At 33.2% G+C, this 26,377-nt stretch overlaps 1 protein-coding gene across 1 annotated transcript in view; it reads right to left on the bottom strand.

The window, feature by feature from the left end:
* The window catches only part of CSMD3 (CUB and Sushi multiple domains 3), a 1,015,135-nt gene that overhangs the window by 414,901 nt on the left and 573,857 nt on the right, over positions 1-26,377 (bottom strand). The window contains 1 exon segment of the mRNA XM_032468125.1: positions 15,683-15,795. Coding sequence (XP_032324016.1) covers positions 15,683-15,795 — 113 coding nt within the window.

Genomic DNA, 26,377 nt, shown 5'->3' with positions numbered 1-26,377 from the left:
CTCTATTTCCCGTTTATAATCAGGATCAATCACCACAGTCAATACAGTAAATTCCTTATTTGCCTGTTGATGGAGTAGCTTGAGAGGCTCAATGCAGTCAGGGGACAATCTCAGCCACAAGAAGAACAGAACTGTTGCATCCCCTAGTGGAATTCCTTTGTTCTCTTAAAAAGTAAGACCTCAACTAGCAGAGCCCAAAGCTGTGGAGATTAGAAACAAACATTTTTAAGTGATTTATTAGTAATAGTGAGGGATGCCACTTCCACTTTCAACCCTCACTTTCCAGGACTGTGTTCTGGCTATGTGAAGAGAGGGGTACAGGTTTTCTCTGCTATTCAAAAGTAGAACATTCCTATGAAATCTTTTGTAAACCATAAAGAGTAAAGCAAAGAAGCAATTACCTTAGGACACATCTTCCTAATAGATGCACAAAATAAACTGAGATAAAGCACAGATGCTCACAGACACAGCTCAAATCTATGGTGGCTTGATGCTGAGATGCTAAGTGTAGCTCCTGGGGAAGGAGCTTGGTGGATGCACTCTTACTGACCAGAGTACACACAGCCTCTATAACAGCTGGCTACAAAACAAATGCTGAACACTATTTTCACCTTTCACTTTTTTTCATAAAAGTGAAAATCCTCTTTAGATTTTCTTTGTTCAATTAGTGAATACAGGTACTAATGTAGATCCTTCATGAAAATGAGGTAGTGTAAAGCAAACTTGAAAAATGGGGGATATCTGTATAATATATTGGTCACTTGCTCGAAGTATACACTCAATATGTCTTTTTAGAACAGTTCATCAAACTTGCAACAGCTGGCTCCCAAAAGGCATCTGGACCAGTTGCAGAGTTTTCTCTGGTCCAAATAAAACCAATGATAACTTAAAACTATCTTCAAGTGTTCCTAATAGCAGTATTTTAAAGATGAGGTTACTACCCAAAAGAATTAAATCCAAAATAGCAAAATGTCACCGGTAATGTTGTGGGGACAGTTAATGGGACAGCTCTCCATTAATTGACTTGATTTGGGAGCCTTTTCATTAATTCTGTTTTAATTCTTCACTGAAGAACACTCTAGAGAAATGGGAAGTCTAAGAAAAATTCCCAAGAATATAATTTACTTTACCATCTGCTTTTCTTAGAAAACAATCAGTTAATAAGCATAATTGCTTTGGCATAATGTTCTGAGTTGTGCATATGCTAGATTGGAATGCAAAATTCTTCTTCTTTTTTTTTTTTTTTTTTTTTGGTACTGTGAAAGGGTGCCTTGAAGAGTTTAATTCTATATTTGATTTTACATTTTGGAAGCATATTATATTTCAACCTCCACCTCTACTTATTTGTTTCAAATTTATTTCAACTTTTAAATTGTAGTAATTTTTAGTATGTTAGCACAATGGATAATAATGCATCATATTGGTCTACAGGAGATTTTTTATTAGAGTTCTCAATGACGTTTTTCGCTTAATTTTTTCCCATTGAAGTTTAAGAAAAGATGTTTCACTTGAAGAGATTATTATAGAACTAGAATGCCTTGTTACATCGACTACACATGATTCTTGTGGATTGACTGTCTGTCTATCTCTCTATCTATCTATCTTTTGGATACATTTAAGGCAAGTTAGGGATAAAGATCTAAATATACAACTGAAGGAATTAATCAAAATCCCTATTGGTTCTGATTTTTAGAAAGGAGGAGAGAATCAATGAAGTAAATGGCTGTGAGGTAAAGGAGGCTTTGCCTATTATATTAAATGATACAAATATACGTGTCTTTGATGATCTGTCCTTGATGAAGCTCTCCACACTGCTGAAGGATCAGTGATATCTTCCTTGTAATTAGTTATAATATGACATAAAAATTCTCTGCTAGGGTCAGAATTTAGCTTTTAGAGTGATAAAGAAAGCCCTAATGGCAAACCCATAAAATTTATATTGCACTGAATTATATACAACTAATGTTATAAATTCTATTTCATTCCTACTAGATGATTAGATCTTTGTTGGCAATGTTTAAAGAGTAACTACTGAATAATAATTGCATATGGTACTAGAACATAATATTGTGATGGTATATCCATTCTGTCTTTGATTAATATATAGAGTTCCTTATGCTCTTCAATTTGAAAACTATAAATTGAGTTTTTTTCAGAGTATTATTACAATGTTTCTGATATTCACTGTAATTTTCTTAGAATAAAATTTTGACTGAAAGGAATCCTGTTTTTGAGCAAAATTGTATCTTGTAGTAATAATCATTATTCTGAGAATAATAGCTATGTTTTATTTAGTGTTATATATGCCAGGCACTTTTCTAAGTAATGTGCTCCTTTCAAAGGCACTATGAGATACTATTATCAACCATATATTACAGAAAAGGAAACATAGGCAAAGTAAGTAACTTGTGAAGGTTTCACACTGCAAGTAAGTATTGGGATCCAAATTCAAACCAGGCCATCTGATTCCAATACTAAACTCTTAACCACTATACTCACTGCATTTCCACAAATACCATCCATCCCCAACCATGACACTTTTCTATAACCAATTTATTTTAAAAAATTAATATAGCATGGTCACAAATAACAACCAATATAACATGCAGAGTCTAGGCAAAAGTTTTCAGGTGTAAAACTTTTTATCTAGAAGAAGTAAATAAAGGCATATCTGCCTTTCAGTCTTCAAGAACAGTCAGAGATTGGGAGTAGAACTGCTTACTCCTCACTGCTAGAATAGACTAAGATGATCTCAGACAGATACTTAGTTTGAGTTATTTGTTGGGACAAAATGAAATATGTCAGTTTTTCTTTTCTTTTTTTTTTTTATCCTTGACACCACACCTAAATGTTACATTATTGGTAACTAAAAGGCTTAGTTCATAACTTTTATTAAAAGCTGTTACATATAAATGCAGATCATACAGTAGAACAAAAGGTTTTAAATATTTGTTGATGGAAATTGAAACACATTAAACTAACAATGCATATTGCATTGTTTTGGAGCCAAATATTGTATAAATAATAAAAATAATTTATTGTTATTTTTCGTTTTGAACTTCAATGAGTTTTAAAAACACATCGTAATTTTAAATGTTTTTACATTTTTGTAGTCATATTTCTTCCCAGATCTCCAGCATTAATCTCCAACATGAGCAGAAATAGCCAGACCAGTGCTGTTATTTTAGGTTCAGTGGACCTCTTAAGAATGCTCACTTCAATGTGTTCTGGTTTGATTTAAAAGTCTTATGAGGGATTGCCAACAGTATCTCTTACTGGAAAAGTCACTTCTTAAAACCTGACCACCAATATTCTCCTTTGTGAAAATGTGATTATTCAAATTTCTCCCCGGACTTGTGCCCTCTGCAAATGGGCTTTGCTAGTACAGGAATTTCCATAAGGAAAAAGTGGAGGGCTGATTAAGAAGTCATCCACGTCTCTTTTTAAAGAAGCAGATGCAATCTTTGTTTCAATTTACCATGGGACACCTTCAAATTACCACATCGACTTTTCTAATTTATTTACTAACATGGAGGCAACTCAAGATTTACTTACTGGTGGGACCATACCATAGTTTCATTTATTTCTCATTAAACATAGTGCTGAAAAGAAATGCCTCAATCACCCACAAAAAAGGAGACCACCAACGGAATTCTTTCATAAGTTAATTCTAGTTTGGCTTGAAATACGTTGCTATTATTAATTTTGATATTATAAATATATTGTAATATATAACAAGAAATATGTTTATAAATATATGTAATTTTTTTCACATTATGTAGCTAATTTTCTTTTTATCTCCTTTTTTTTTACTGTCTGACTTGGGAATTGAACATTTTGGCTTCAAATGAATTACTGAAATCTATGCCAGAGATAAAATCTAGAAATATTTTTCATGATGAATTTTATGGGTTTTTTTGCTCATAACCAAGTATAAATTAAGGCATTGATATTTGCCAACATTCTGCCTCTTGTAATACTGTATCAAAACTATTTAGGAAATTGTTAAACATGCCAACAAAAAGTTTTTTCCCCCCTGTGTTTAGTTCACATGTTTGCAACCATAATGTAGAAATATTTTTGATTATATACTTCTATTGGTGAAAACATTTTTGAGCATGCCCCCATATTTATTTATCATTTGTATGCAAGTGCTATTGTGTTAATATATTATGTTCTATGTTTGTGTATATGTATGTATAGCACATGGAAGTTATAATCAGTAAGACTGGCTCCACTGTATTGTCAGTGTCATTTGACCTCAGCCAAATATCTTGAAGATGAATGTTTTACTTCACAAGGTGAACTATGTGAACAATAGTGTATTTATATTTACCTTTAATACAATCTTATGCTTGAAAAGCTATATTATCAACCCTACCCTCCTGGTTTACCTTCTGTTAGCATTAGAGGTCATTTAATACAGCTGCTTCGTGTAAGTTACCACCAGATGGCATGCTCGTGTCTTTGATCATACAAACTTATTTCTGAACTAAGAACTATTTTATTAAGTGAAATTCTTGCTAACAAACAAACAACAGTTCTGCCTTATCTTTTTAATTATGTGAAAGAGGCAGTAGATATATCATTGTGCTTTAAGAGACTTGAGTTCTAGTTCTGGTTCTTTTATCTACTTTGGGCAAACTATTTTACTTCTTAACGTATTTGTATTATCATATATAAACAAAGAATATTGGGCTAGATGGTTCAATTCAAACATACTATTACCAAACAGCAGTTCTGTCCATCGTACTATCCTAAATGTGCTGAGGGCTACAGACGTGAAATGTTAATGCCTTTAACTACTTTCAGTTAGAAAATATTCAGTAGAGGTCTTTATCTGGCTTTCATTTAAGTAAATTGCCAAATTCATTGTTGTTTTCCATTTTGTTTGTACACATATTGAAAGTAAGTAGTAGGCAAATTATAAATGTCTCAATATGGCATTCCAGGAAGTTTATATTTTATTATATATTATTTGAAATTAAGTTCATAAATTGGTTTCACATAATATAATCCATACGGATTCATCAAAATGTTTTTTTTTTGTTTATTGTTTGGTTGGCTTTCAACTGGTTTGTATTAGAGAAGCAGGGAATTACATGATCAAATTTATGCTTTATAAAGATAAATTTGGAATGAAGCAAGCGTGTAATAGGGATAGAGACCAGTTAGAAGACTACAGTGAATTAAATGAAAAAATAAGAATAAATGGCTGAAATAAGGATATATCCCTCTTTCTAAGAGATGGGATCATTTTAACACATAATTGAGAAAAAGAATAGATGGAAGGTAGAGTGGAAGATGATTCTGAAATTTCTAGGGTAGGTAACAGTAGATGGTGAGTCATTATCAGAGGAAAAGGAAAAAATATGAAAATAAGGTTTTCGTAAAATGTAAGGAATTTGTTTTGGACATGTTGAGCATAAAGATTTGTGGTACAACCTGATGAAAATATTTAAAATTTGATATGGGGTAAAGAAAGATGTAAGGGATTCATAGTATAGGGGAAAATCCTTCAAATATATTTAACAAAATCAATAGTAAACTTTTCTTCCTTTTTCATCCTCACAATACATTTTACTAATACTACAAAGATTATTTGAAATTTAATAGCATGACCATTTTAACCAAATAATAATGTGTCATCGATCACAACTCTTGAGATCCAGATGCTAAAATAATGCATCTGAGTGGAAAATAAGGACCTTTACTTATATTTTCAGTCTAGAAAAACTATGTGTATTATATGTTAATTATTTCATTTAAAATAAAATGGAACTGTTTGTATTAAATTCAGTTTTTACATTATTGAACTTTTCTTTCAAATGAACAGAAATATAATTTTGAGTATAGAGAATAATCCTGTTTTATGTTGGAACTGTATTACTTTCAAAGTGTTACAGTAATATACATTGGGCTCTGAACAGGATTATGAATCATAGATGCTTCTTTGATTTTCCACACATGAAATTCTTTTTTCTTTTTTCTTGCTAGCAGCCCCATATTTTAGAAAATTCCAATTAAGCTGTTTCCTTCTCTTTTAAAGGCAACTGAAAATACTGAACTTCCCTAAAGGTTTAAATCTTTTCTGTCTTCAAAACTAATTAGTGGCCCAACATAAAATCTTACTTATCTACATGGCTTTAAAAAAGAACCACTTCCAACAGAAGTAATACAAGTGACATTTCAGTAAGTTCTATGCTGTTCAAATGAACCAAGAAATGGCAATTTTAACATGACAAATGTCTTTTAGAAATATATTCAAGGCTTCCATTGCAATATTTGCTTACTAGGAAACATTTAAAGAATTTGCTGAATGAATGTAGAGATAACATTTTCACTTATAAGAAAAAAATTTTAAAAGTCCTGTTCATGATTTTTATATAAAACCAATATACAGTATTTGAAGATTTAATTAAAAATACCAAATTTAGAATAAGGCAAAGAAGAAGAAAAGTAGTCCAAAAAATAAGTTTCTGGATCAAGATATGGTACTTTCTTTCCAAAAATTCATGAGCGTATACTTTAATTAAAAATCATTTAGCCTAAAAACATTATCTCACATATATCTCAGCAATGTTCTTCTAGAGCAGTCTACCCAAGCAATAGAAATAAAAGCAAAAATAAACAAATGGGACCTAATTTAACTTACAAGCTTTGCACAACAAAGGAAATCATAAGCGAAACAAAACAATAACCTACATAACGGATGAAAATATTTGCAAAAGATGAGACTGACAAGGGCTTACTTTCCAGAATATATAAGCAGCTCATATGACTTACTAAGAAAAAAACAAACAATCCAATCCAAAAATGGGCAGAAAACCTAAACAAGCAATTCTCCAATGAAGAAATACAGATGACCAATAGGCACATAAAAAAAATGCTCATTATCACTAATTATCAGAGAAATGCAAATTAAAGCTACAATGAGGTATCACCTCACAACAGTCAGAATAGCCATCATTCAAAAGTTCATGAATGATAAATGCTAGAGAGGGTGTGGAGAAAAGGGAATCCTCCTACAGTGTTGGTGGCAATGCAGTTTGGTGCAGCCACTGTGGAAAACAGTATGGAGATTGCGTAAAAGCCTAAAAATAGACTTATCATATGACCCAGCAATCCCACTCCTGGGCATATTTCCAGAGGTAAACTTAATTCAGAAAGATACCTGAACCCCAATATTCATAGTAGCACTATTTACAAGAGCCAAGACATGGAAACAACCTAAATGTCCATCGACAGATGACTGGATAAAGAAGCTGTGGTATATTTATACAATGGAATACTACTTAGCCATAAAAATGATAAAATAATGTCATTTGCAGCAACATGGATGGCCCTGGAGATCGTCATTCTAAGTGAAGTAAGCCAGAAAGAGAAAGAAAAATACCATATGATATCACTCATATGTGGAATCTAAAAAAAAAAAAAAAAAAAGACAAATATAAAATTATATCAATTAATATACTTAATATAAAACAGACATAGAGTACAGACTTGTGGTTGCCAGGGGGAGAAGGGTGGGAAGGGATAAACTGGGAGTTCAAGATTTGCAGATACTAACTGGTATATATAAAATAGATAAACAAGTTTATACTGTCTAGCATAGGTAACTATATTCAAAATCTTGTAGTAGCTTACAGTGAAAAATAATATGAAAATGAATATATGTATATTCATGTATGACTGAAGCATTGTGCTATACACCAGAAGTTGACATAACATTGTAAACTGACTATAGTTCAATAAAAATTTTTTTTAAAAAAGCTAAAATATCTAATATTCCAATTAAAACAACAGTCATGTATTTATACAATGAAATGCTAGTCAACAATAAAAATATCTTTATTAAGCCAAAAAAAATTTAGCCTATTTTTATCTTACTCTTAAATAAAAGAAGTATATTTCAGATATTTAAATTTCCAATGTATCATATTTATGCTTAATGGTTAATTCGGAGACTAAGTATTCAAAACTTTTTCATTTGATCAAAAACTTTTCATTTGTTTTTTCTCCTACAAAATAATGGTTAAGTAGCTATAATTAAGAGGTTTACAAAGCCTTTCATTTTATCCTTAGAAGTGAATTAATATAATTTAGGCATTATATATGTATTTGTTCTTTGAACAGGGAATCAATTGTTAGTAACATAGTAATTCTTTAATATTGAAGGTAATTTTGGTTTCTCATTAATCTCAGTGAGCTCTTTTGCAGATTACAGTTTGATATATTTACTGGACCATCATCCATTTAAATTGTGGTAAGTACTACGAAGGTGCAATGATGGACTGTGCAATTATCTTTGTTTCAGTGTACTAACTAAAAGGACAAAATGTACATACACCATTAACTGTTTTGCCAGGTACCATCACATCTCTACTATATAAACATCTTATATGATTAATACTTTTTTAACTGATACTAATCAGAAATATGGCAAGGCTTAATTTTGGTATTCTACAAATGGTGACTACTGGAGAAATATCCTAATAAAAAGTTGGAAAAATATCATATAAGTGGAGCAAAAATTTAAAAAGCTCATTTAACTGGAGAAAGAATGTTTCCAGTTTCAATAAGAATTGGTTTTTCACAAGAACAAATCAGGTTTTCTCAGGCAGGTACTAGCAGGATTAAGAAATAAGTAATTGATTATAATGAATTTTCTCTTTTTATCACCTTGCATAAGACTAAGAGTATTTTAATAAAAAATGTAAAAATGAAGGCAATTTTCAGCACTTCTTTTGCTGCTTGGGTATAAAAAAATTTCCTTATCATAATCTCTATTATATCATTGAAAGTCTTGTTTATAATACTAAAAAAATCTTGTTTATAATACCTACTAAAAAAGATAAAGAAAAACTTGAAATCTGCAAAGTATATCCAATTAGCACTTAAAAATATATTTTGAGAATATATTATTCTTTTCTACTTTACAGTTATTTTGAATGAAACATTGCTCTTGCCTTCTTGTCAAAACTGTCAGAACATTTTGCTCATAATCTTCTTCTTATTTCTCTCAAAATAATAACACCATTAAAAATAATACAGCTTACATTAGTATTCACTTTGAAACATTACTTGGTAATGTTAACAAAAACATTTGTTTACAGCTTCACTGAGGTATAATTGACAAACAGTAAACTGCCCATGTTTAAAAGATACAGTTTGATTAATTTATGTGTATACGTATGAACCATTACCATAGTCAAAGTAATTAACACATTTATCATCCACAAAATGCTTCTCTGGCCCTGGTATTCCATTCCTCCTTTCATCTCAGTGCTCCTCAAACAATCTGCTTTCTTATTTAACATTTTTTTATTGAGTAATAGTCATTGTACAATGTTGTGTCAAATTCCAGTGTAGAGTACAATTTCTCTGTTATATATGAACATACACATATTCATTGTCACATTTTTTTTCGCTGTGAGCTACCATAAGATCTTGTGTATATTTCCCTATGCTATACTGTATAATCTTGTTTATCTATTCTACATTTTGAAATCCCAGTCTGTCCCTTCCCACCCCCCGCCACCTTGGCAACCACAAGTTTGTATTCTATGTCTCTGAGTCTGTTTCTGTTTTGTATTTATGTTTTCTTTTTTCTTAGATTCCACATATGAGCAATCTCATATGGTATTTTTCTTTCTTTCTGGCTTACTTCACTTAGAATGACATTCTCCAGGAACATCCATGTTGCTGCAAATGGTGTTATGTTGTCAGTTTTTATGGCTGAATAGTATTCCGTTGTATAAATATACCATATCTTCTTCATCCAGTCATCTGTTGATGGACATGTAGGCTGTTTCCATGTCTTGGCTATTATAAATAGTGCTGCTATGAACATTGGGTTGCAGCTGTCATTTTGAAGTAGGGTTCCTTCTGGATATATGCCCAGGAGCGGGATTCCTGGGTCTTATGGCAAGTCTATTCCTAGTCTTTTGAGGAATTTCCATACTGTTTTCCATAGTGGCTGCACCAAACTGCATTCCCACCAGCAGTGTAGGAGGGTTCCCTTTTCTCCACAGCCTCTCCAGCATTTGTCATTTGTGGACTTTCGAATGATGGCCATTCTGACTGGTGTGAGGTGACAGATACCTCATTGTAGTTTTGATTTGCATTTCTCAGATAATTAATGATATTGAGCATTTTTTCATGTGCCTATTGATCATTTGTATTTCTTCCTTGGAGAACTGCTTTTTTAGGTCTTTTGCCCATTTTTGGATGAGGTTTTCTTTTCTTAACAATCTGCTTTCTGTTATTATGAATTTCAGTTAGCATTTTCTAGAATTTTAAACAAACAGACTCATGCAGGATGTACATTTGTTTTGGTCTGGCTCTATTCACTGAGCATGATCATTTTGATTTTCATCCATCTTGTTGCATATGTTAATAGTATTTTCTTTTTTTTTTTATTGATGAGTAGTATTCCATTGTGTGGTCATACCTCATTTTGTTTATATACTCACCTACGGATAAACATTCAGATTGTTTTCTCAGTTTGGGGAGATTTTAAAAATATATACATATGCTATGTATACTTATACAAGTCTTTCTATAGACATTTGCTTTCACTTCTCTTTGGAAAATGTCTAAGAGGGAAATGGCTGGGTTGTATGGTAGGCATGTGTTTAACTTTAGGAAACTATCAAACTGTTTTTAAAAGTGGCTATAACATTTTATGTTCCTACCAACAGTGTTTGTAAGGTCCAGTTGTTCGACTTTCTCGCTAAGTCAATATTTTTAATCTTCATCCTTCTAGTGGGTATATGGTGGTATCTCCTTGTGGTTTTAATTTGCATTGCCTTAACTATGATGATGGTGAATATTCTTTCCATATGCTTTTAAGCCATCTGTATCTCTTCTCTGGTCAAGTGACTGGCCAATTCTTTTAGTAATTTTAAATTGGATTATTTGATTTATTCTATTATAGAGTTATTAAAATTCATTATGTATTCTGGATACAAGTCCTCTATTGAGATGTCTAAGATCAGGGTGCCAGCCTGGTCAGGTTCTGGTGAGGATGCTTCCTGGATTACAGTCAAGTACCTTTTCTCTGTGTACTCGCATGGTCTTTTCTCAGTGTGAGTGCTTGGAGATAGGGTAGGCTCTCTGCTGTTTCTTTCTTATAAGGGCATTAATCCATCATGTAGGTTCCACCCGCTTGACTTCACTTAAATCTAATTACCTTCCTAATGTCCTACCTCTAAATACAATCGCATTAGGGGTTAGGGCTTCAACATAAGAATTTTTGAGGGAACACAAACATTTAGTCCGTAACATATATAATATGCTTTTGGTGTGCTATGTAAGAAAACTTTCCCTAAGCTAAGTTAACTATGCTTTTCTTCTAGGTTTTTTTCCAGAAGTTTTGTAATTTTAGCTCTTATATTTAGGTCTATAATCCATTTCAAGTTAATTTCTGTATATTGTGTGAGTTAAGGGAGGATTGAGATTTTCTTTTTTGATGTGTGGGTATCCAATTGTTTGAGTACTATTCATTCAAAAAATATATATACTCTTTCCCTGTTGAACTCCTTAGCACCTTTGTTGAAAATTAATTGACCATATATAGTGTGGGTCAATTTCTAAACTGTTAATAACAGAAATCTTAAGGCAGAGAAAATAGCAAAAACATTTTACATAATTTTTCCATTATCCCACACATGATTTCAGTGAAAACTAAGCAATATTATGTCTCAATGTCATAATTACTTATGTGAAAACCAAGGAATTGATGCTACTTTCAAAACATCTCAATCGATATCATGATATAATTTGAGGACAAAAAAAAACTGGGAACAAAACTTAATTCATAAATAATGGCATTTAGGCACAAGGTGCTAAGATTAATAATTTTGCTCACTACGGATGTATACAGTTAGTAGAGATGATTACAGAACTCTAATATTTCTATGTGTCTTTTCCTGAAAAAAATATCTAAGAATTTACTGAATATTACTTTCTCAAATATAACTGTTCCTTTCTATGATTACACACTCTCCCTGAGACCCATCTATGGTGTTTTTCCATGCTTAAACAAAAAAATGAAAGAAAGGAAAAAAGATATATATTTGATTCTGCAAGCACTGAACTATAGTTTAGATCTTCCCATTTTTCTAAGTTGGAGGAATTAAACAACAAAGAGATGGCAAGTATGTTAATTAGAGCTTAATTAGCTATAATTGACAGAAACTGAACTCACCATAGCTTAAATAAGGAAAAGTTTATCGCCTTATACAATTGGAAAACCAAGGTCTAGTATTTCCCTCAGGCATTTAGGAGTTTCAGTTTTGTCTACAATACTGTTTTGCATTCTTTCCATCTGTTGGTTCTGCCCTGTCTGTGTTGGCAAGTTACTGACATAGGTAGCAACAGCTGGCCACCAGTAGCACCAAGTTAAATGACCCTTAAGAGTTTACAACCTCAGAAAAGAGATTTTCTTTCACCTACATCTATATCAGCTCCCCCAGATCCTAGAATGATAACCATATCAAAAGGAATTCTGATTAGTTCAGTCCAAACCTATAAAGCCATACAGAATTGGAAGACATAAAGTTCATCAAAGCTGAAAACAGTTCAGTTACTAGAAGAAAATGGAAGGATTTGCGGGGCAAGCAAAAAAAGTAGCTGCAGGCAAAGAGACAGAGTAAAAAATTCCTCTTTGGCACTAACAGCCATCATAAATAAATTATCTGGGTAAGATATCTTTATTATTTTTTCCATAAAAAGTTTTTTTTAATAAACTATATATCAAATGTCAATATATTTGAAAACTTTTATTTATATCCTAGAAAATTTTCTAACGAAATATAAATAACCAACATTAATCTAAGAAGAAATATTAAGAGACTTGTAGCCATAGAAAAATATTTAAATTTCCTAAATAATTACCTGAAGATAAAAATGACCAGATGGTTTTATAGCTAGGTTCTCTCTTACTCTCAAAAACATGTAACTGTTATGTTATTTAAAAGACAAAGTGTACAATAAAATATACATTTAATTTATGAGTTTCTACGTTTAATGCTATTTCATGCAAATCTACCAATGATAAAAAAGATCTCTTTAGATCAAATCTGTAAAGGTTTTTTAGCAGGTGCTCCATTTACAACCAACTCATTACTTAACAGAGAGCATAGTAATTATGAAAATTGTTTTTAGTGCAAAGTTGCTAAAGCTATCTGCACATCAAAATTTGAAACTTCTCAAAATGAACTGTGCTTCAGCTGTGAGCTCAGGTTTTAAATTATGGAGAATGCAAAAACATGATTTTCACAGTAGGAAATAAATCATGGTAAACTAAGTTTTTAAGGGCATGCTTTACCCTATATTACATCATGTTATATAGGTCAAGTCATGTTTTCAGTTTTATTGAACAAATAATCCCCTATGATGATATAGCAGGGGGTTGCTAATGGAAAAATAAAGATTAATATGACATATTTGTATCTTGCTATGTAGTTTATATAATGTAAGGTTTGTAAAACAGAGGAAGTATTCTTTTGTAACAGGCAGAATTAAGGAAGGCTTCACAGAAGAAATATTTGAAATTTGTCTCAAAGGATGAGTGATGTGATGCTGAATTACAATAAGAATATAGATCCAGGTAGAAATTACTGAGGGTAAGAGGAGAAGTGTGAAACAACTTGCTGTGTTCAGAGAATTATGAATAATTTTATACAACTGGATTGTAGGAAATAAAAAAAAGCTGGGGGATAAGATGGGGGATAAGATGTATCGAGGTTCTGGACTTCACCTTCAGGGAGTGAAAAGTATGGAAACAGGTTAAACCAGAGAGTAATATGATCATCTCTCTATTACTGGGAGATCACCATAAGCAGTGTGGAGGTCAGACTGGAAGGACCAGATAAAAGGGAGGGAAAATAATAAGGGCGCTATTCATTAAGAATCTCCTGGGTTGGTTTCAAGTATCTCATCTCTGTGGATATTTGTGTGTGAATAGTTGGCATTCCTGAGAGGAAGAGAGACTATCTGGTTGTTCTCTTCATCATCAACAACTCATTCAGCAGCTGACACATAGCAGATCTTTAGGAAATACATACATTTTTAAATTATTTGTTGAAAACTGAGCAGAAAAAAACCCAGCAAATTATGCTCAGTTGTGCTACTTTACAATGTACTTTCAGCTCTCGAACTGCAGTGGAGTGAAAAGTGCTGTAAATATCGATAGGACTACCTTGCCACTCCAAACTGTGCATGAGCTTTAATAACTGTGTTCTTTGTTGAAGTGTTGTCATTAATGATTAATACAGCTTCTAAGGTTTAAACAACTATAGACTTTCTAACAGGCAACATTCACAGGGTGAAGAAAATAATAAAACCAAGAGGAATATAAAAATGTCAAATTTACTTAGCCATTTAGAGTGGAAAAAATTAGGAGAAAGAAAAAAATCAAGACACAGATAGTTTCAACAGAAGCTGACCATTCTTTAACCTCTGTAACTCTGCTGTATTTACTGAGGATAGAAATGAATTTTAAGTGAAGGAAGACTATATTTAAAATTATAATCAGGCTAAATTTTTTGGTTTTTTAAACTGACATTTATACAGATTTCCTGAACTATTCAAATTAATATAGTACCAAATTTAGTCTCAAGTTAAAAACACAGATTGCATGTGTCCTGTCTCCCTGACAACATCATGCATTCATTTCCCTGTGTTTGAACACAAAGGCATGACAAGCCAATGCTTGAAAAAATAAACTCTGGTTAGAAAGTATTATTATGCAAGTAGGAGGATTCTGTTTATTAATAATCCATTGTTTAATTGATAAGATCGAGAATAATGATTTTTACAATAGAAAAAATAAATTCAAGTAGCAAAACGTTCTGATGGTCTCTTCTATATTTTCATCTTTTAAGCACAGATTTTAATTAAACTTATTAACATACATTTTTTTCAGTCAGAATTTCAAAATTGCATTTCTAATATGTACATTGTATGTATACCCCTTCATCCATTGTCTCTGACTTTTATCAAGGTTAATCATGTGTCAAAGATAGGCATGATTTCACAATTCTTGCATCTATCTTTTATAAGTGGAACTAAAACAAAAGATTGTGGTACACATGTGTAGTTAATTATTATTCTCCATCACTATCAATATTGGGATGTGCAGTAGTAATTTAACACATATGTGGTCTATAATTTACATAAGAGGTAATCATCTGAATACTAGGACCATGCATTTGATCTGAGAGACTCACTGATGAATTAAAAAATAATAATAATTGATACCCTGCATTCTATAAGGAATTAAGTCCTTTACTTTGTATTCAAGTATTTAATAATTAGTAGATCTTTTTTGCCAGGCAATTTGTATAAAGTGTATAAAATTACATTGTCTGTTCTGAGAAGGCTAGGTAGGAGTCCAGAGTGACTAAAGCATAGGGATTGTACAGCAGACTCAGGGAGAGATGAGGTATGCAAAACAGACACATTTTAAAGGGAAAAAAAAAACCTTAATTTTATTTTAAAAAAAAGTGAAATCAACATTTGTAGTTAACTTAAGGAGGAAAGTATTTTGTTGAAATATATTCTTGCTTGTATTCTGGGAAACTTTGATTGTGTAGATGCAATTAAACTTGAATTTAAAAGCATTCTCTGGTGTTATTAAGATAACATATTTCCCATAGTAGCAATTTATCATTACCTTTGTAGTTAACCTTGAAGCCAACGGATCCGACACTTTCATCTGTCTGAAGGTGCAGCCACATTTGGTTACTCATGCTCACTATCAAGTCTGGCACAAAGCTTCCAGTCAGCCTAAAAAGAGATGGACAAAGAAAGGAGAAATGGGTTATTAAAACACCCTCTGCATGAAAATTATGAGACAGATGTGTTTCTTAATACTTACTTGGCTAGAAACAAACAACTGTCATATAAAGTTATAAGGCTGTATTGATGTAATGGAATAGACAAACAACACAACTTAGTGATCAAGGTTTATTATAAACAAGTACCACTTTATGTGTTTAACTAGGTTAGCTCTTTCGTATCCCTAAGGCAAGATACTAAATTTTAGACCATTGACAATCTTGTATTTCTTTTTGAACTGAATAGAAAAAAAAGGATCTATAAAAAAATTTTAGTTGTCGTTTTAACACTAGAAATGCACTTCATTTTAACCTCTCAAATTTCACAGAGCTGTGTTCTAAAGAAACATTGTGAAAAATATTTAAGTACTTTGCAAAACAATAAAATTGCAGGGAATATAATATAATCCTTTGCAATACTGATGTCAGGCTGGCCATGTCATGTATGTTACACTGTACATAGTTTTAATTTGAAGAATATGTTGCTAATTTGATGTGGCATCACTGAATCTATGCATTCATAATCTTATTCAGTAATGTCTAATTTTATAACCCTAACAAGGGAAATTACTTAATGTTTCCTCTGTCATTAATAATGTTTCAATCACATATTTCAAATGAAGGCAAAGGTCATATAAAGGAGAAAAGCAAATGAGTAAATAAGACCTTGAGGGGAAAAGTCTGGTAAGAATGGAGAGAGGGAAAAAAAAAATGGGATTCACTGCTAAGGAATTCTAAAGTACAAATGAAAAAGATGGGTTTTTAGAAGAAGAAATTACTAAGTGTTTACCTAATTTATTGCTAAAGTCATGAAGATTTCTGAAAAATTACATGAGGAGGAGAGAAGGTATACAGATTCCCTTACAAATAAAAAGGGCACCCTAAGAGAGCACAGTGTCCTGGAGAGAAGCTGTACTATAATTAGACCCGCAGAGGGCAGCATGGATGACCATATCTTTGAAGGGGCTATGACAGCAGAATGTTCTGCTCACTAGTCAAACACTAAAGCAGTAAAACATCATCAGCAGACTGCCTTTGCAATACAGCTATGTCACCAGTGTCTGGTGCTGCAGAATTTATGGTAATCTATCACAAATAAGCCCAGTTAAATATTATAATTTAATTATAATTATGCATAATATGGAGGAACATTGTTAGATATAAAGATACTGTAAGATATTTTAGAATTTTAGAGTATATTCACCTTCTTTCTGCCAAAGCAAATTTAAAATTATTATAATATAAAATATATACACATATACATTCTCCTTTGTAATATATGTGTATCGCCACATGTATTCATATACATACACATGTACATTATCATTTGAAAACATCTTTCAATTAAACTTTGTGGCACAAGAACTTTCAATTTTCAAATTGATGAGTTCATAAGTACTAGTCTTTTGAGCTACAGTAGACACAGGTTAATTGGCAAGAGGTAGGACTCAAGCTTAGAGACATGAAATAAAGTAAAATCAATCCATTATGAAACGGGCATGAAAGCTTAAAATTATAGGATGTGCATCAGCTACATCATATCAAGTGTGCCAACAATCTATCTCATAGTGAATATTGGGTTTTTTATAAGAAGATTACATTAGTCCTCTTTATCATACCCTCTTATATCTATCTCAGTCCTGAACTATTTTACCAGCTTTTGTCAATTCATAAAAAACAGCTAACACATTTAGACTAATTGTTCCATTGCTAAGTTGTTAACCTATTGGCCATGATTCTACCTAGTTCCCAACCCATTGGTAGTGTAGGGATAAATACAAACCTTAAAATTGATTGAATTAAATTTTCTCTAAAATAAAAAAATAAAGAACAATCCCCCTTTCTCTTTAGCATTTCCTTTGGAAAACTTGAAATTATGAATGATGTTTTTCTTACAGATGTATGTAAATCTTTTAAGCTAAATAAACATCTTGTCAATTCTGCATTACATTAATGTCTTTCTTGGAGGCCTTGGTATTATCTCTTTGAAATGTGAACATCAAGAAAAATATCACCCTGTCTCCTTGTTTCTGTGCAAGTTGAAGTATAGGTACATAGCTCCATGATGTTAAATTCCTACTAGTCATAAAGACAGAAGTTCTATTTTCCCTTTTGATAAGGACAATTATTATGTATGCAAATGGATTCTATCTGCCTGATATATAAAGGGTAAGATTTAGCTCTCTTTGCAATCTCTTTAGTGGATTGCCTATGATGCACATCACAGTCTGGTTTAATGCTTATTCAATATTAAACGTGCTTCATTTGCCCTACATTTTGTGGAGAGAATTAACTTGGTTGGCAGGAGATTTTATTTTTAATTATATTTCTCCAACAATTTGGTGATGAGGATGGGATACAAATGGCAGTTCCTGAAGTATGTGGACCAGCTGAAGTTCTTGCGGCCACACAAGAGTTGTATAAGAGACTCTTTAATTATAGAAAGTCTCCTTTCTAGTGCTTTGCTCTTTTGGAATACTAGCTGGATGAACTACCCTCTCCAAATTTAAGATTTTAGTCTTGAGTAAATATGGGTAAATTGGGCTCTAAAGTCTCTTCAAGTTCATGATTAGCTTTGATGATGAAAAAATATGGAAAGCCCAGAATGGTTGCCTGCAGTTCTTTCTCTCCGTTACATTTGGAATACCTGACAAGACAGTCATTCAAGATTTGTGAGGAATTTAGGAGGGCCACATTCAAAGCAAGTTAATTAGTGGCATTTATTGGATGGATATCATTTTAGGAATAAACTTAAAAATGATTTGGATAGCCAGAATGAAAGACTGAGAAGAATGGAAGAGGAAATGTGAGAATTAAATTAAAGGTGCTTTTTCTTTCACAGAGCCCTCTTCTTCCTTTCATTGCAGTCTCTGCTCCCTCTGCTCCCCCTGCATCTCTTTATCCTTCTTGCATCCAATAGACTCCTGGGAAGAGGGAAGTGATGACCTTTTAGATATGTGGTTCCCTTTGTCAGTGGATTTCCCTACAAAGAAGGATGACAGCACAACTTCCTTAGCTGGTACTGAATTACCTGCCCTATTTGAGAACACAAACTTCTAAGTCTCATATCCTCACTCTGAGCCTATCCTATCTCTTAGCATACAGTCAACTACTAGGAGTTCTTATCATATACACACCATGTATCTGGAAAGCAGAAATTATAAGGAGATGCATTTAGGAAAGAGTTGAGAACTTGAATAAAAGGCTCTTTCCCTATGTAAAGGCGATAAGGTGTAGAGTAGTTTCACTAGTTACTTGGACAAAAGGCAAAAGAAAAGAAAAATATTAGGTTGGTAATTATATCAACATGGGAAAGAAGCCAAAGAGCCATACAATACCACTTTTTTTTTTCTTTGTCACAATGTGTGGAAAACCAGCTCTTTTTTTTTTGGTCACCAGTGAAGCTGATACCACTGAGAAGCTACCCAGCCTCCTTGCCAGCTGATATTACTCATATGAAAGCTTCTTTCCCTGTTTTTCAGAAGTTTTCAGAAATTCTACACAGTGCATCTTAAATTTTCAGCCCCATACTTGGGGCTGTGCACAAGCTACAGTGGGGAATTCTGCAACCAGCAGACTTTTGCTTATTTGATGGAGTAAACACATTGGGAGTTGGAAGATGACCCATCGTCTCAAGAAATAGCAACTATCCACTACCCTCTACAACTGTGGAAGGACTAAGGGATTGGTTGACCCATTGAAAGAGAGTCCTAGCTTTTCCTCTAAAGTTTATCTGGGAGAAACTGCAGTGTTGTATCCAGGAGACAGGTGAAGCTCCCATTATTTTCCATCAGTAATTTGTTAAGACTTTCTCAAAATTTACTGGCCTAGATTCAGAGACAGATGAAAATTGTCCCCTGGTCCTATCCTTTGCCTTGGCTCTCTTGCTGACTATCCAAGCTCAAATCATGGGAAAGGGGTAGGTTGGCAGAGACAAACTATTACTCAAATCTTAGCAGCAGTTACTCAGTTTGGGAGCAATCTAGAGAAGTAAGAAGAAGAAAATAAGTTAAAAACTGCTGTGTTAATGGTTCATTTGGTATCATTTACTAAAGGAAATAACCTCTATTATGGCCAATCTGTGAAGGCAGCAAAGAAGATGAGACAACTATATGTCATTATTCCAAAAAATGAGGACTTTGGAAAAGGGACTGGAAAAAAGAGACTCCAGAGGATACAGAAATTGCAGAAATAAGGGAATGAGGAAAGCCTAGAAAGCAAGGGAATAATTGTCAAATGGCTTATAATTGACAGATTGAGGGAATCTCAGCAGTAGGAATTGGTGAAATATATGTTTGAATAACTTTCCCTCACTTTGCCATATCCTTGCTTTTTCTGGTAGGTAAAGGTGCTACTTATGAAAATGCTCCGGAAAATCTCATTTTCCACCTGGTGATAGACCAATACAGGTTGCTGGTATTTTGAATTAGCTTTACACGTGTTCCTTTTCTCCTATGGTTCCCACATGAATAGATCTCATGACTGAGAAACATGTTTTTGTTTTTGCTTTTACTTTCTCCTGATTTTCCTGTAAACCTACTGGAGAGAAATCTCCTATGCAAATTAAAACTACCATATTGTATACTCCGTATGGAGTGTCTGTGGAATGCCCTGGGGAAAAAAAGTGTCTTATTTGGTTAATGTATGCCTTCTGAAAGAGAAGGAATCTAGTAGAGAGTGGCAGTGTCACACCGTGCTGGAAAAGTACCCTAAGCAGAAATAAAACAATGAATCACTTTGGGCCTTCGAATAGTAATACTAGTTTAATTTGAGATACAGAACAGTAGAAATAGCTTATCAAAAGCATAGGCCATGACCATGTGTCAAACAATACCCTTTGTCAAGAGCTCAATTAGAAGAAATAAAACCAGTTACAGAATGAATTAAAAAATACGGGATAATTATAAAAGGGCACTCATCCTGTAATATTAGTGCTGCCAAACTAGCAAAAAAAGGAAGGCAAATTTGATAAAGATGGGTGACCTTAACACAAGATCTTAAAGAAGTAAATAAATTCATTGTTCCATTAATACTTGTAGTTCCTAGTACTAAAACTATTATAACTTTGGTACCACCTCTCTGCAAAGTTTTTCTCTAATCTATCTATATTCTGCTTTTTTTTCCTATTCCTATTGTCTAAACAGGTCTATATTCTGATGTTTTTACTTATGAAGGAAGTCCAGTATTTATGACAAAGGATTCCTTAATAGTTTCCACACTCTCCTACTATTTCTCTAGTCATTTGCAGAAAACTTGGAGAACACTGTCCCACTAGAAGGATCTATAAGCATTCAATATACAACTGGTTTGGAAACTAATGAGTGAACCAAAACTGATGCTTTGGCTTTGTTACAACTCCTCCTTTCACAAGGACATAAGGCCTCAAGAGATAAATTGCAATATTGCCAAACTGAGGTTAAATATTTAGGGCATATATTGATGCTGAGGGCCCCTAAATGTTTAAATATAAGGTCATTCCCTTTTGCAGAAGAAACACCGTATTACAAAAAACAGCTTAGGTGATGTCCAGGACTGCTAGCACACTGTCCCAGCTTTTGCAGAGTAGGCAAAACCTTTAATGGAGCAATTGTGTAACAACTGCTCAGATCCTATGATTTAGCCTGTAGAATCTAAAGAGACTTTTGAACTAAAATTGGCTATCATCTCAGCTTTGGGGATTTTTTTTTTTTAATTTTGAAAAGCCTTTCTTCTTATTTTGTCATGAAAATAAAGATGCTACTTTTGGAATTCTAACTCAAAAGTTGGGATAAGACCACACATCAATAACGTGTTTCTCAGTTCTTCTGGAGGCTGTGGCACTGTGATACTGGGATGCTGTGACAGCAGCAGACATACCTTTTAAAAGGCTCAAGCCCTTATCTTCAGTCACTTGACTTATTCTCATGCCTTGCTGTTGTGATAGCTATCTTATAAGTGCATGTAATCCAGAATTTGTGTTATAGCATCAGACTAGCTACAAATAAGCATTATTATTCAATCTTAATGTTGTGTTTGGGAGATGAAATATCCCAAATCCTGTCTGTCTTTTACCAGATCCTGATCAAATATATAATTGTGATTGTACAATGGTAAAATAAAAGACAACACTAGGCCCTGACATCTTTTGTCTAATAGTCTTATTCATAATGCTGCTTTAATAATGTTAGCTAAAGAGTCATATACTCAAGATAAAAGTGACCAAGTTAAGGCTTTTATGCTTTGATAACTTGTTGTGAAATTTTGGAAGATTTTATTTTGTCTAGAATTAAATTGGCATAAGTAACTTAGTCAATAATAGTAACAAGACTTGTGATTCTTGATATATATACCTACATATACACACGTGTACACACATGTATGTATAAAATATGTGTTTGCATCTGTCATACAACAGAACAAATTTGGGAAAAAAATGGAGGATTCTCTACTTTGAGGGGAAATAAAATATCTCATAAAGAATGGATAGCTGATTTGTTAGAGGCTGTACAACTGCCTGCTCAGAACTGTAACCCATTGTAGAGCTCATATAGGGCAGAATAAAAACTTCTAAAGGCAATGATTTTGCTGACAGAGCTGTAAAAGCCACTGTTAAAATGTGGCAGATTTCAAACTTAGAAGCTTTACATTTAATACAACAAGAAATTTTTAACAACTTCCAAAAATAAGCTTCACAAAAGGAAACATATACATGGATTGAAAAGGGGGGCTAAATGAACTTTGATTGAATTATGGGAATTATCCAACAAACTAATTCCTATAGAACAGTCCTTACCTGCCTGGTTAGTAATGTTGTGTCACCAACATAATCATCTAACTAAAAGAGGGATTTTAAAGGTGCTAGAGTCTTATTACATTTACCTAAGAGGTGAAGTTACTCAAAACGTATTTAACAGATGAACAATCTGTCTGCAGAATTATTTACAGACCATTCCCAAGGTATGTATAGGCAGTTTTCACAACCAAATTTACCAGAAACTTGGTGGCATTTGGACTTCATAGAATAAATGCTTGTGGAAAGTAGAAGATTCTACCTGGTTATGGTGGGCGTATATGGTGTCTGGATGGTCTGATGCCAATACTCAGGCAGCAGTAAAGTCTCTCTTAATACACATATTTTCTATGTTTGGTATACTGGAGTATAACAAATCAGAGAGAGGAAACAATCTTATTTCTGCTGTCATCCAGTAATTATGAAAATGTTTACAGATTCCCATAAGATGAATCGAACTCATTCACTAAGATTTAGCAATATACTAGATGAAAATGGCCTAGAAATTTACTTCTAGCCTCACGGAAAATTAGAGCAACCCCTGCAGGCAAGCATTGTATTTTTCCCTTTGAACCTATATTTGGCAGACCCATGAAATCTGGGGCAGAGATCATGTCCAGGGCCCAATTTAAGCTAATCCTCTCATAATCAATCATGTTCACTACTTCAAAGGGCCTCTTTCTTTCACAGAAGCCCTGAGACACAAAGCTATAAGGGCCTTCAAGGACCCACTGGAAGAAGTATGCTACGTCTACTGACTATAATATTCTGTCTACCTAAACGTGTTCTAGAGGATAGATGGTCTGTTCCTGTGCTGGAGGAATCCTTTCAAGGGTAGCTGATCACCCATATGGCTATCAAGGTGGGTCCATGTTTGCCAAGTGAAGCCAGCCCCTTAGAGAGACTGGAGGGTGGTTCCCACAAAGAACCGAAAAAAGAAATGTTCTAGAACAACTGATAATTGCACTGAAATCAACCAAAAGAAGGTATTCTTGCAAACTGTGATTCTCATAAACTCCCTTACTGTCCTTTTCACAGTAATATTATTTTAATTATTTAAGAATCACATTTCATTAAATACCAAACATGTTATTTGTTACACTACTTCTTTCTGTACTCTCAGTAAAATTCCCCAGAGTCACTATTTCCAAACAGCTCTTAATTCTACTCCCAATGACCAAGATAACCTTAACATTACCCTTGGCTTAACTAAACTTTATAGGGATATTATACTGACTATAGGCTCCTGTTGTAACTTTATTCAGAATATTCACTTTAGAAAACTTGCAATTGGAAATCCTTTCTCTGCCTTTGAGATGTAAATCTTCTACAACCAAGAACATCTCTCCCAAGGATTTGGAAGCCATCTTCTTTAAATGTAATCATCAAAGGAGACAGCACTCCTGTCTCCCTGTCTCTGTGGGAGTGCAGAGCCCAACTTTGTTAAGCAACTATAAGGAAACATGGATGGCCTATTAGTATTGACTAATCTCCCACCTAAAGTTTTCCAGTACTTTTCTACTAGCTCACCCAGCACTTAACAACCACCCCATCTTTTGTTCCAGCAGGATTGAGTTCAATTTGTCTTCCCTATAGCAACAGTCTTGATTCTCATTTCAATAGTCTTTGCCCTTATTGCAACAATCCTAACTTCCATTGCAATAGTGTTGAATAAAATTTCCCCTAACTGTTTAACTAACTGGTCAGGCATAATTTTTCTCTTATATCAGTATAGACATGTTCTGGTCTTATAAATGCAATAATGCAATTATTGGCAGAGAAAATTGAGACCATCTTCTTACCATTTTCTAAAATAATACCAAAGTAAAAGTAACTGATATGCATCCAGATAATCTCTAAATTTCATACACACCCACACACAAAGTAGTTGTGTTAACTGGTTTGACTGAAAGGAACATGCAGGGTGAAAAGCATCAAATACAAGACAAACAGAAATCTGGCACTTACAGATTAAGACTGAAGAAGACAGTCCCAATGTCCCTTGATTAACTTTGAGATATAAGTCCCTTCCAGTACAAGTATAGATAAATAAACAAAAGTGGATGTTTATTATTCATGGAGATTTAATTGACTGTTATAGTAATATAATTATTGATTTGGACCCATGCAAAAATGGCCCATCATCTGGGTTTATCCTCAAGATTTACAACAATTAAAGTCATGTACATTAAACACTCTAAGTGTAATATTTACCCTTAAATAGGTGTCTCGTAATGACACTAGATAATGGCTCTGGGTATCTTTGTGTTTCCTGTCTGGGAAAAATTATTTGGAAAGATGAATAATTACTGAAGGGCCCATATTATCCTTTAAATGTAATATTACTTATGTGATTGATGAGAACTTAGGAGAAATTTATTGGGCTTTTGAAAGAAAACAGTTACTTAAAAATTTAGATTCAGCCTCCAGAAGGAAGCTACTCTGTAGGATTGAATTGGCTAATATTTCATAAGGAACTACAAAATAATACTCAAGTGGTTAATCATTTGAAATTATAAGCAATATAGACATCACAGAAATTTATAAAATCAAAGTATGATGAAAGGAAAGTTTTGGCCACTGCTAATCAAATATCTGCTGTAACCATTCACCACTGGTATAATCTACTTAAAGGTTATTCCTCAATGCTAATACTGTACTGAATTTTTTAAATTCATTCTATTGTATTCCTGATAATTGCTTTGCTTTGTATTTTACTGTGCACTTGCTGTATATTTAGACGAATGCAAACTGCCAAGAGAAAGTAGAAACAATAGATAATTAGAAAACTGTAGTTTTATTATAAAATAGACAAAAATAAAAATTATGTGTAAATATGAATCTAAAAAAATCAAATTCTCACTAATACCAAAAGGAAAAAATTAACTCCTCCTTCTACTTTTCTTTAGCATTTCTTTTAGAAAACTTGAAATCACACATGCTTGCTTTTTCTGCTTCTTTCAGATGTATGTAAATGTTTTAAAAGCTGAATAAAGTTCTTACCAGTTTTGTATACCAAGAATGTCTTGGAGGCCATGGAGTCATTTCTTTGAAATGCAAACATGAAGAAAGATGGTGCTCTGTCACCCTGTTTCTGTGAGAGCATAGGTGCTTGGCTCCAGGATGTAACTTTCTACTTGTCATAAAGATAGGAGAAGTTTATTTTTTCTTTTGAAAAGGATAATTAGCATGTATGAAATGGATTGCATCTGCTTGTTTATATAAATGGGTTAGAATTTTTTTTCTCTTTTTGCAGTCTCTTTAGCAGATTGCCTATCATGTGCATCGCCATCTGATTTAATCCATACTGAGCAGTAAAACTGATTCATTCTTTTCTATATTTTGTGGAAAAGATTCACTGGCTTGGTAGGTGATTTTATATTTAATTGTATTTTCTCAACAATGGGTATTTCACTTAAAATTCTGCTCTTTGCATGCAACCTCAATGACTAATTTCTCTCCACATCCTTTCAAAGACCTTGGTTTAGACTCAAACTGTAGGATCTACCTACTTTGGACAACATTATATTTCCCCTTCCTGACGGTAAAGGGTACTTTTGGGCCACAGAGGATAGAGTCTTATAACAGTCTCAAAAAACCCTCAAATGTGTCTGTGAATAGTTTCTACATGTTTTTAATACATCTTTTTGAGCCTATTATCTGAAAACTTAAAAATTTCTTTAATATGTGTTTATTTACAAGCTGAGTAACCTCAGCATTCATAGTGTGTTCTAATCTTCCTAGTCAGTCCTTTCATACTAGA

Source organism: Camelus ferus, chromosome 25 (assembly GCF_009834535.1).
Source record: "Camelus ferus isolate YT-003-E chromosome 25, BCGSAC_Cfer_1.0, whole genome shotgun sequence".
Lineage (NCBI taxonomy): Eukaryota > Metazoa > Chordata > Mammalia > Artiodactyla > Camelidae > Camelus > Camelus ferus.
This window is presented reverse-complemented; position numbering and strand designations above follow the sequence as displayed.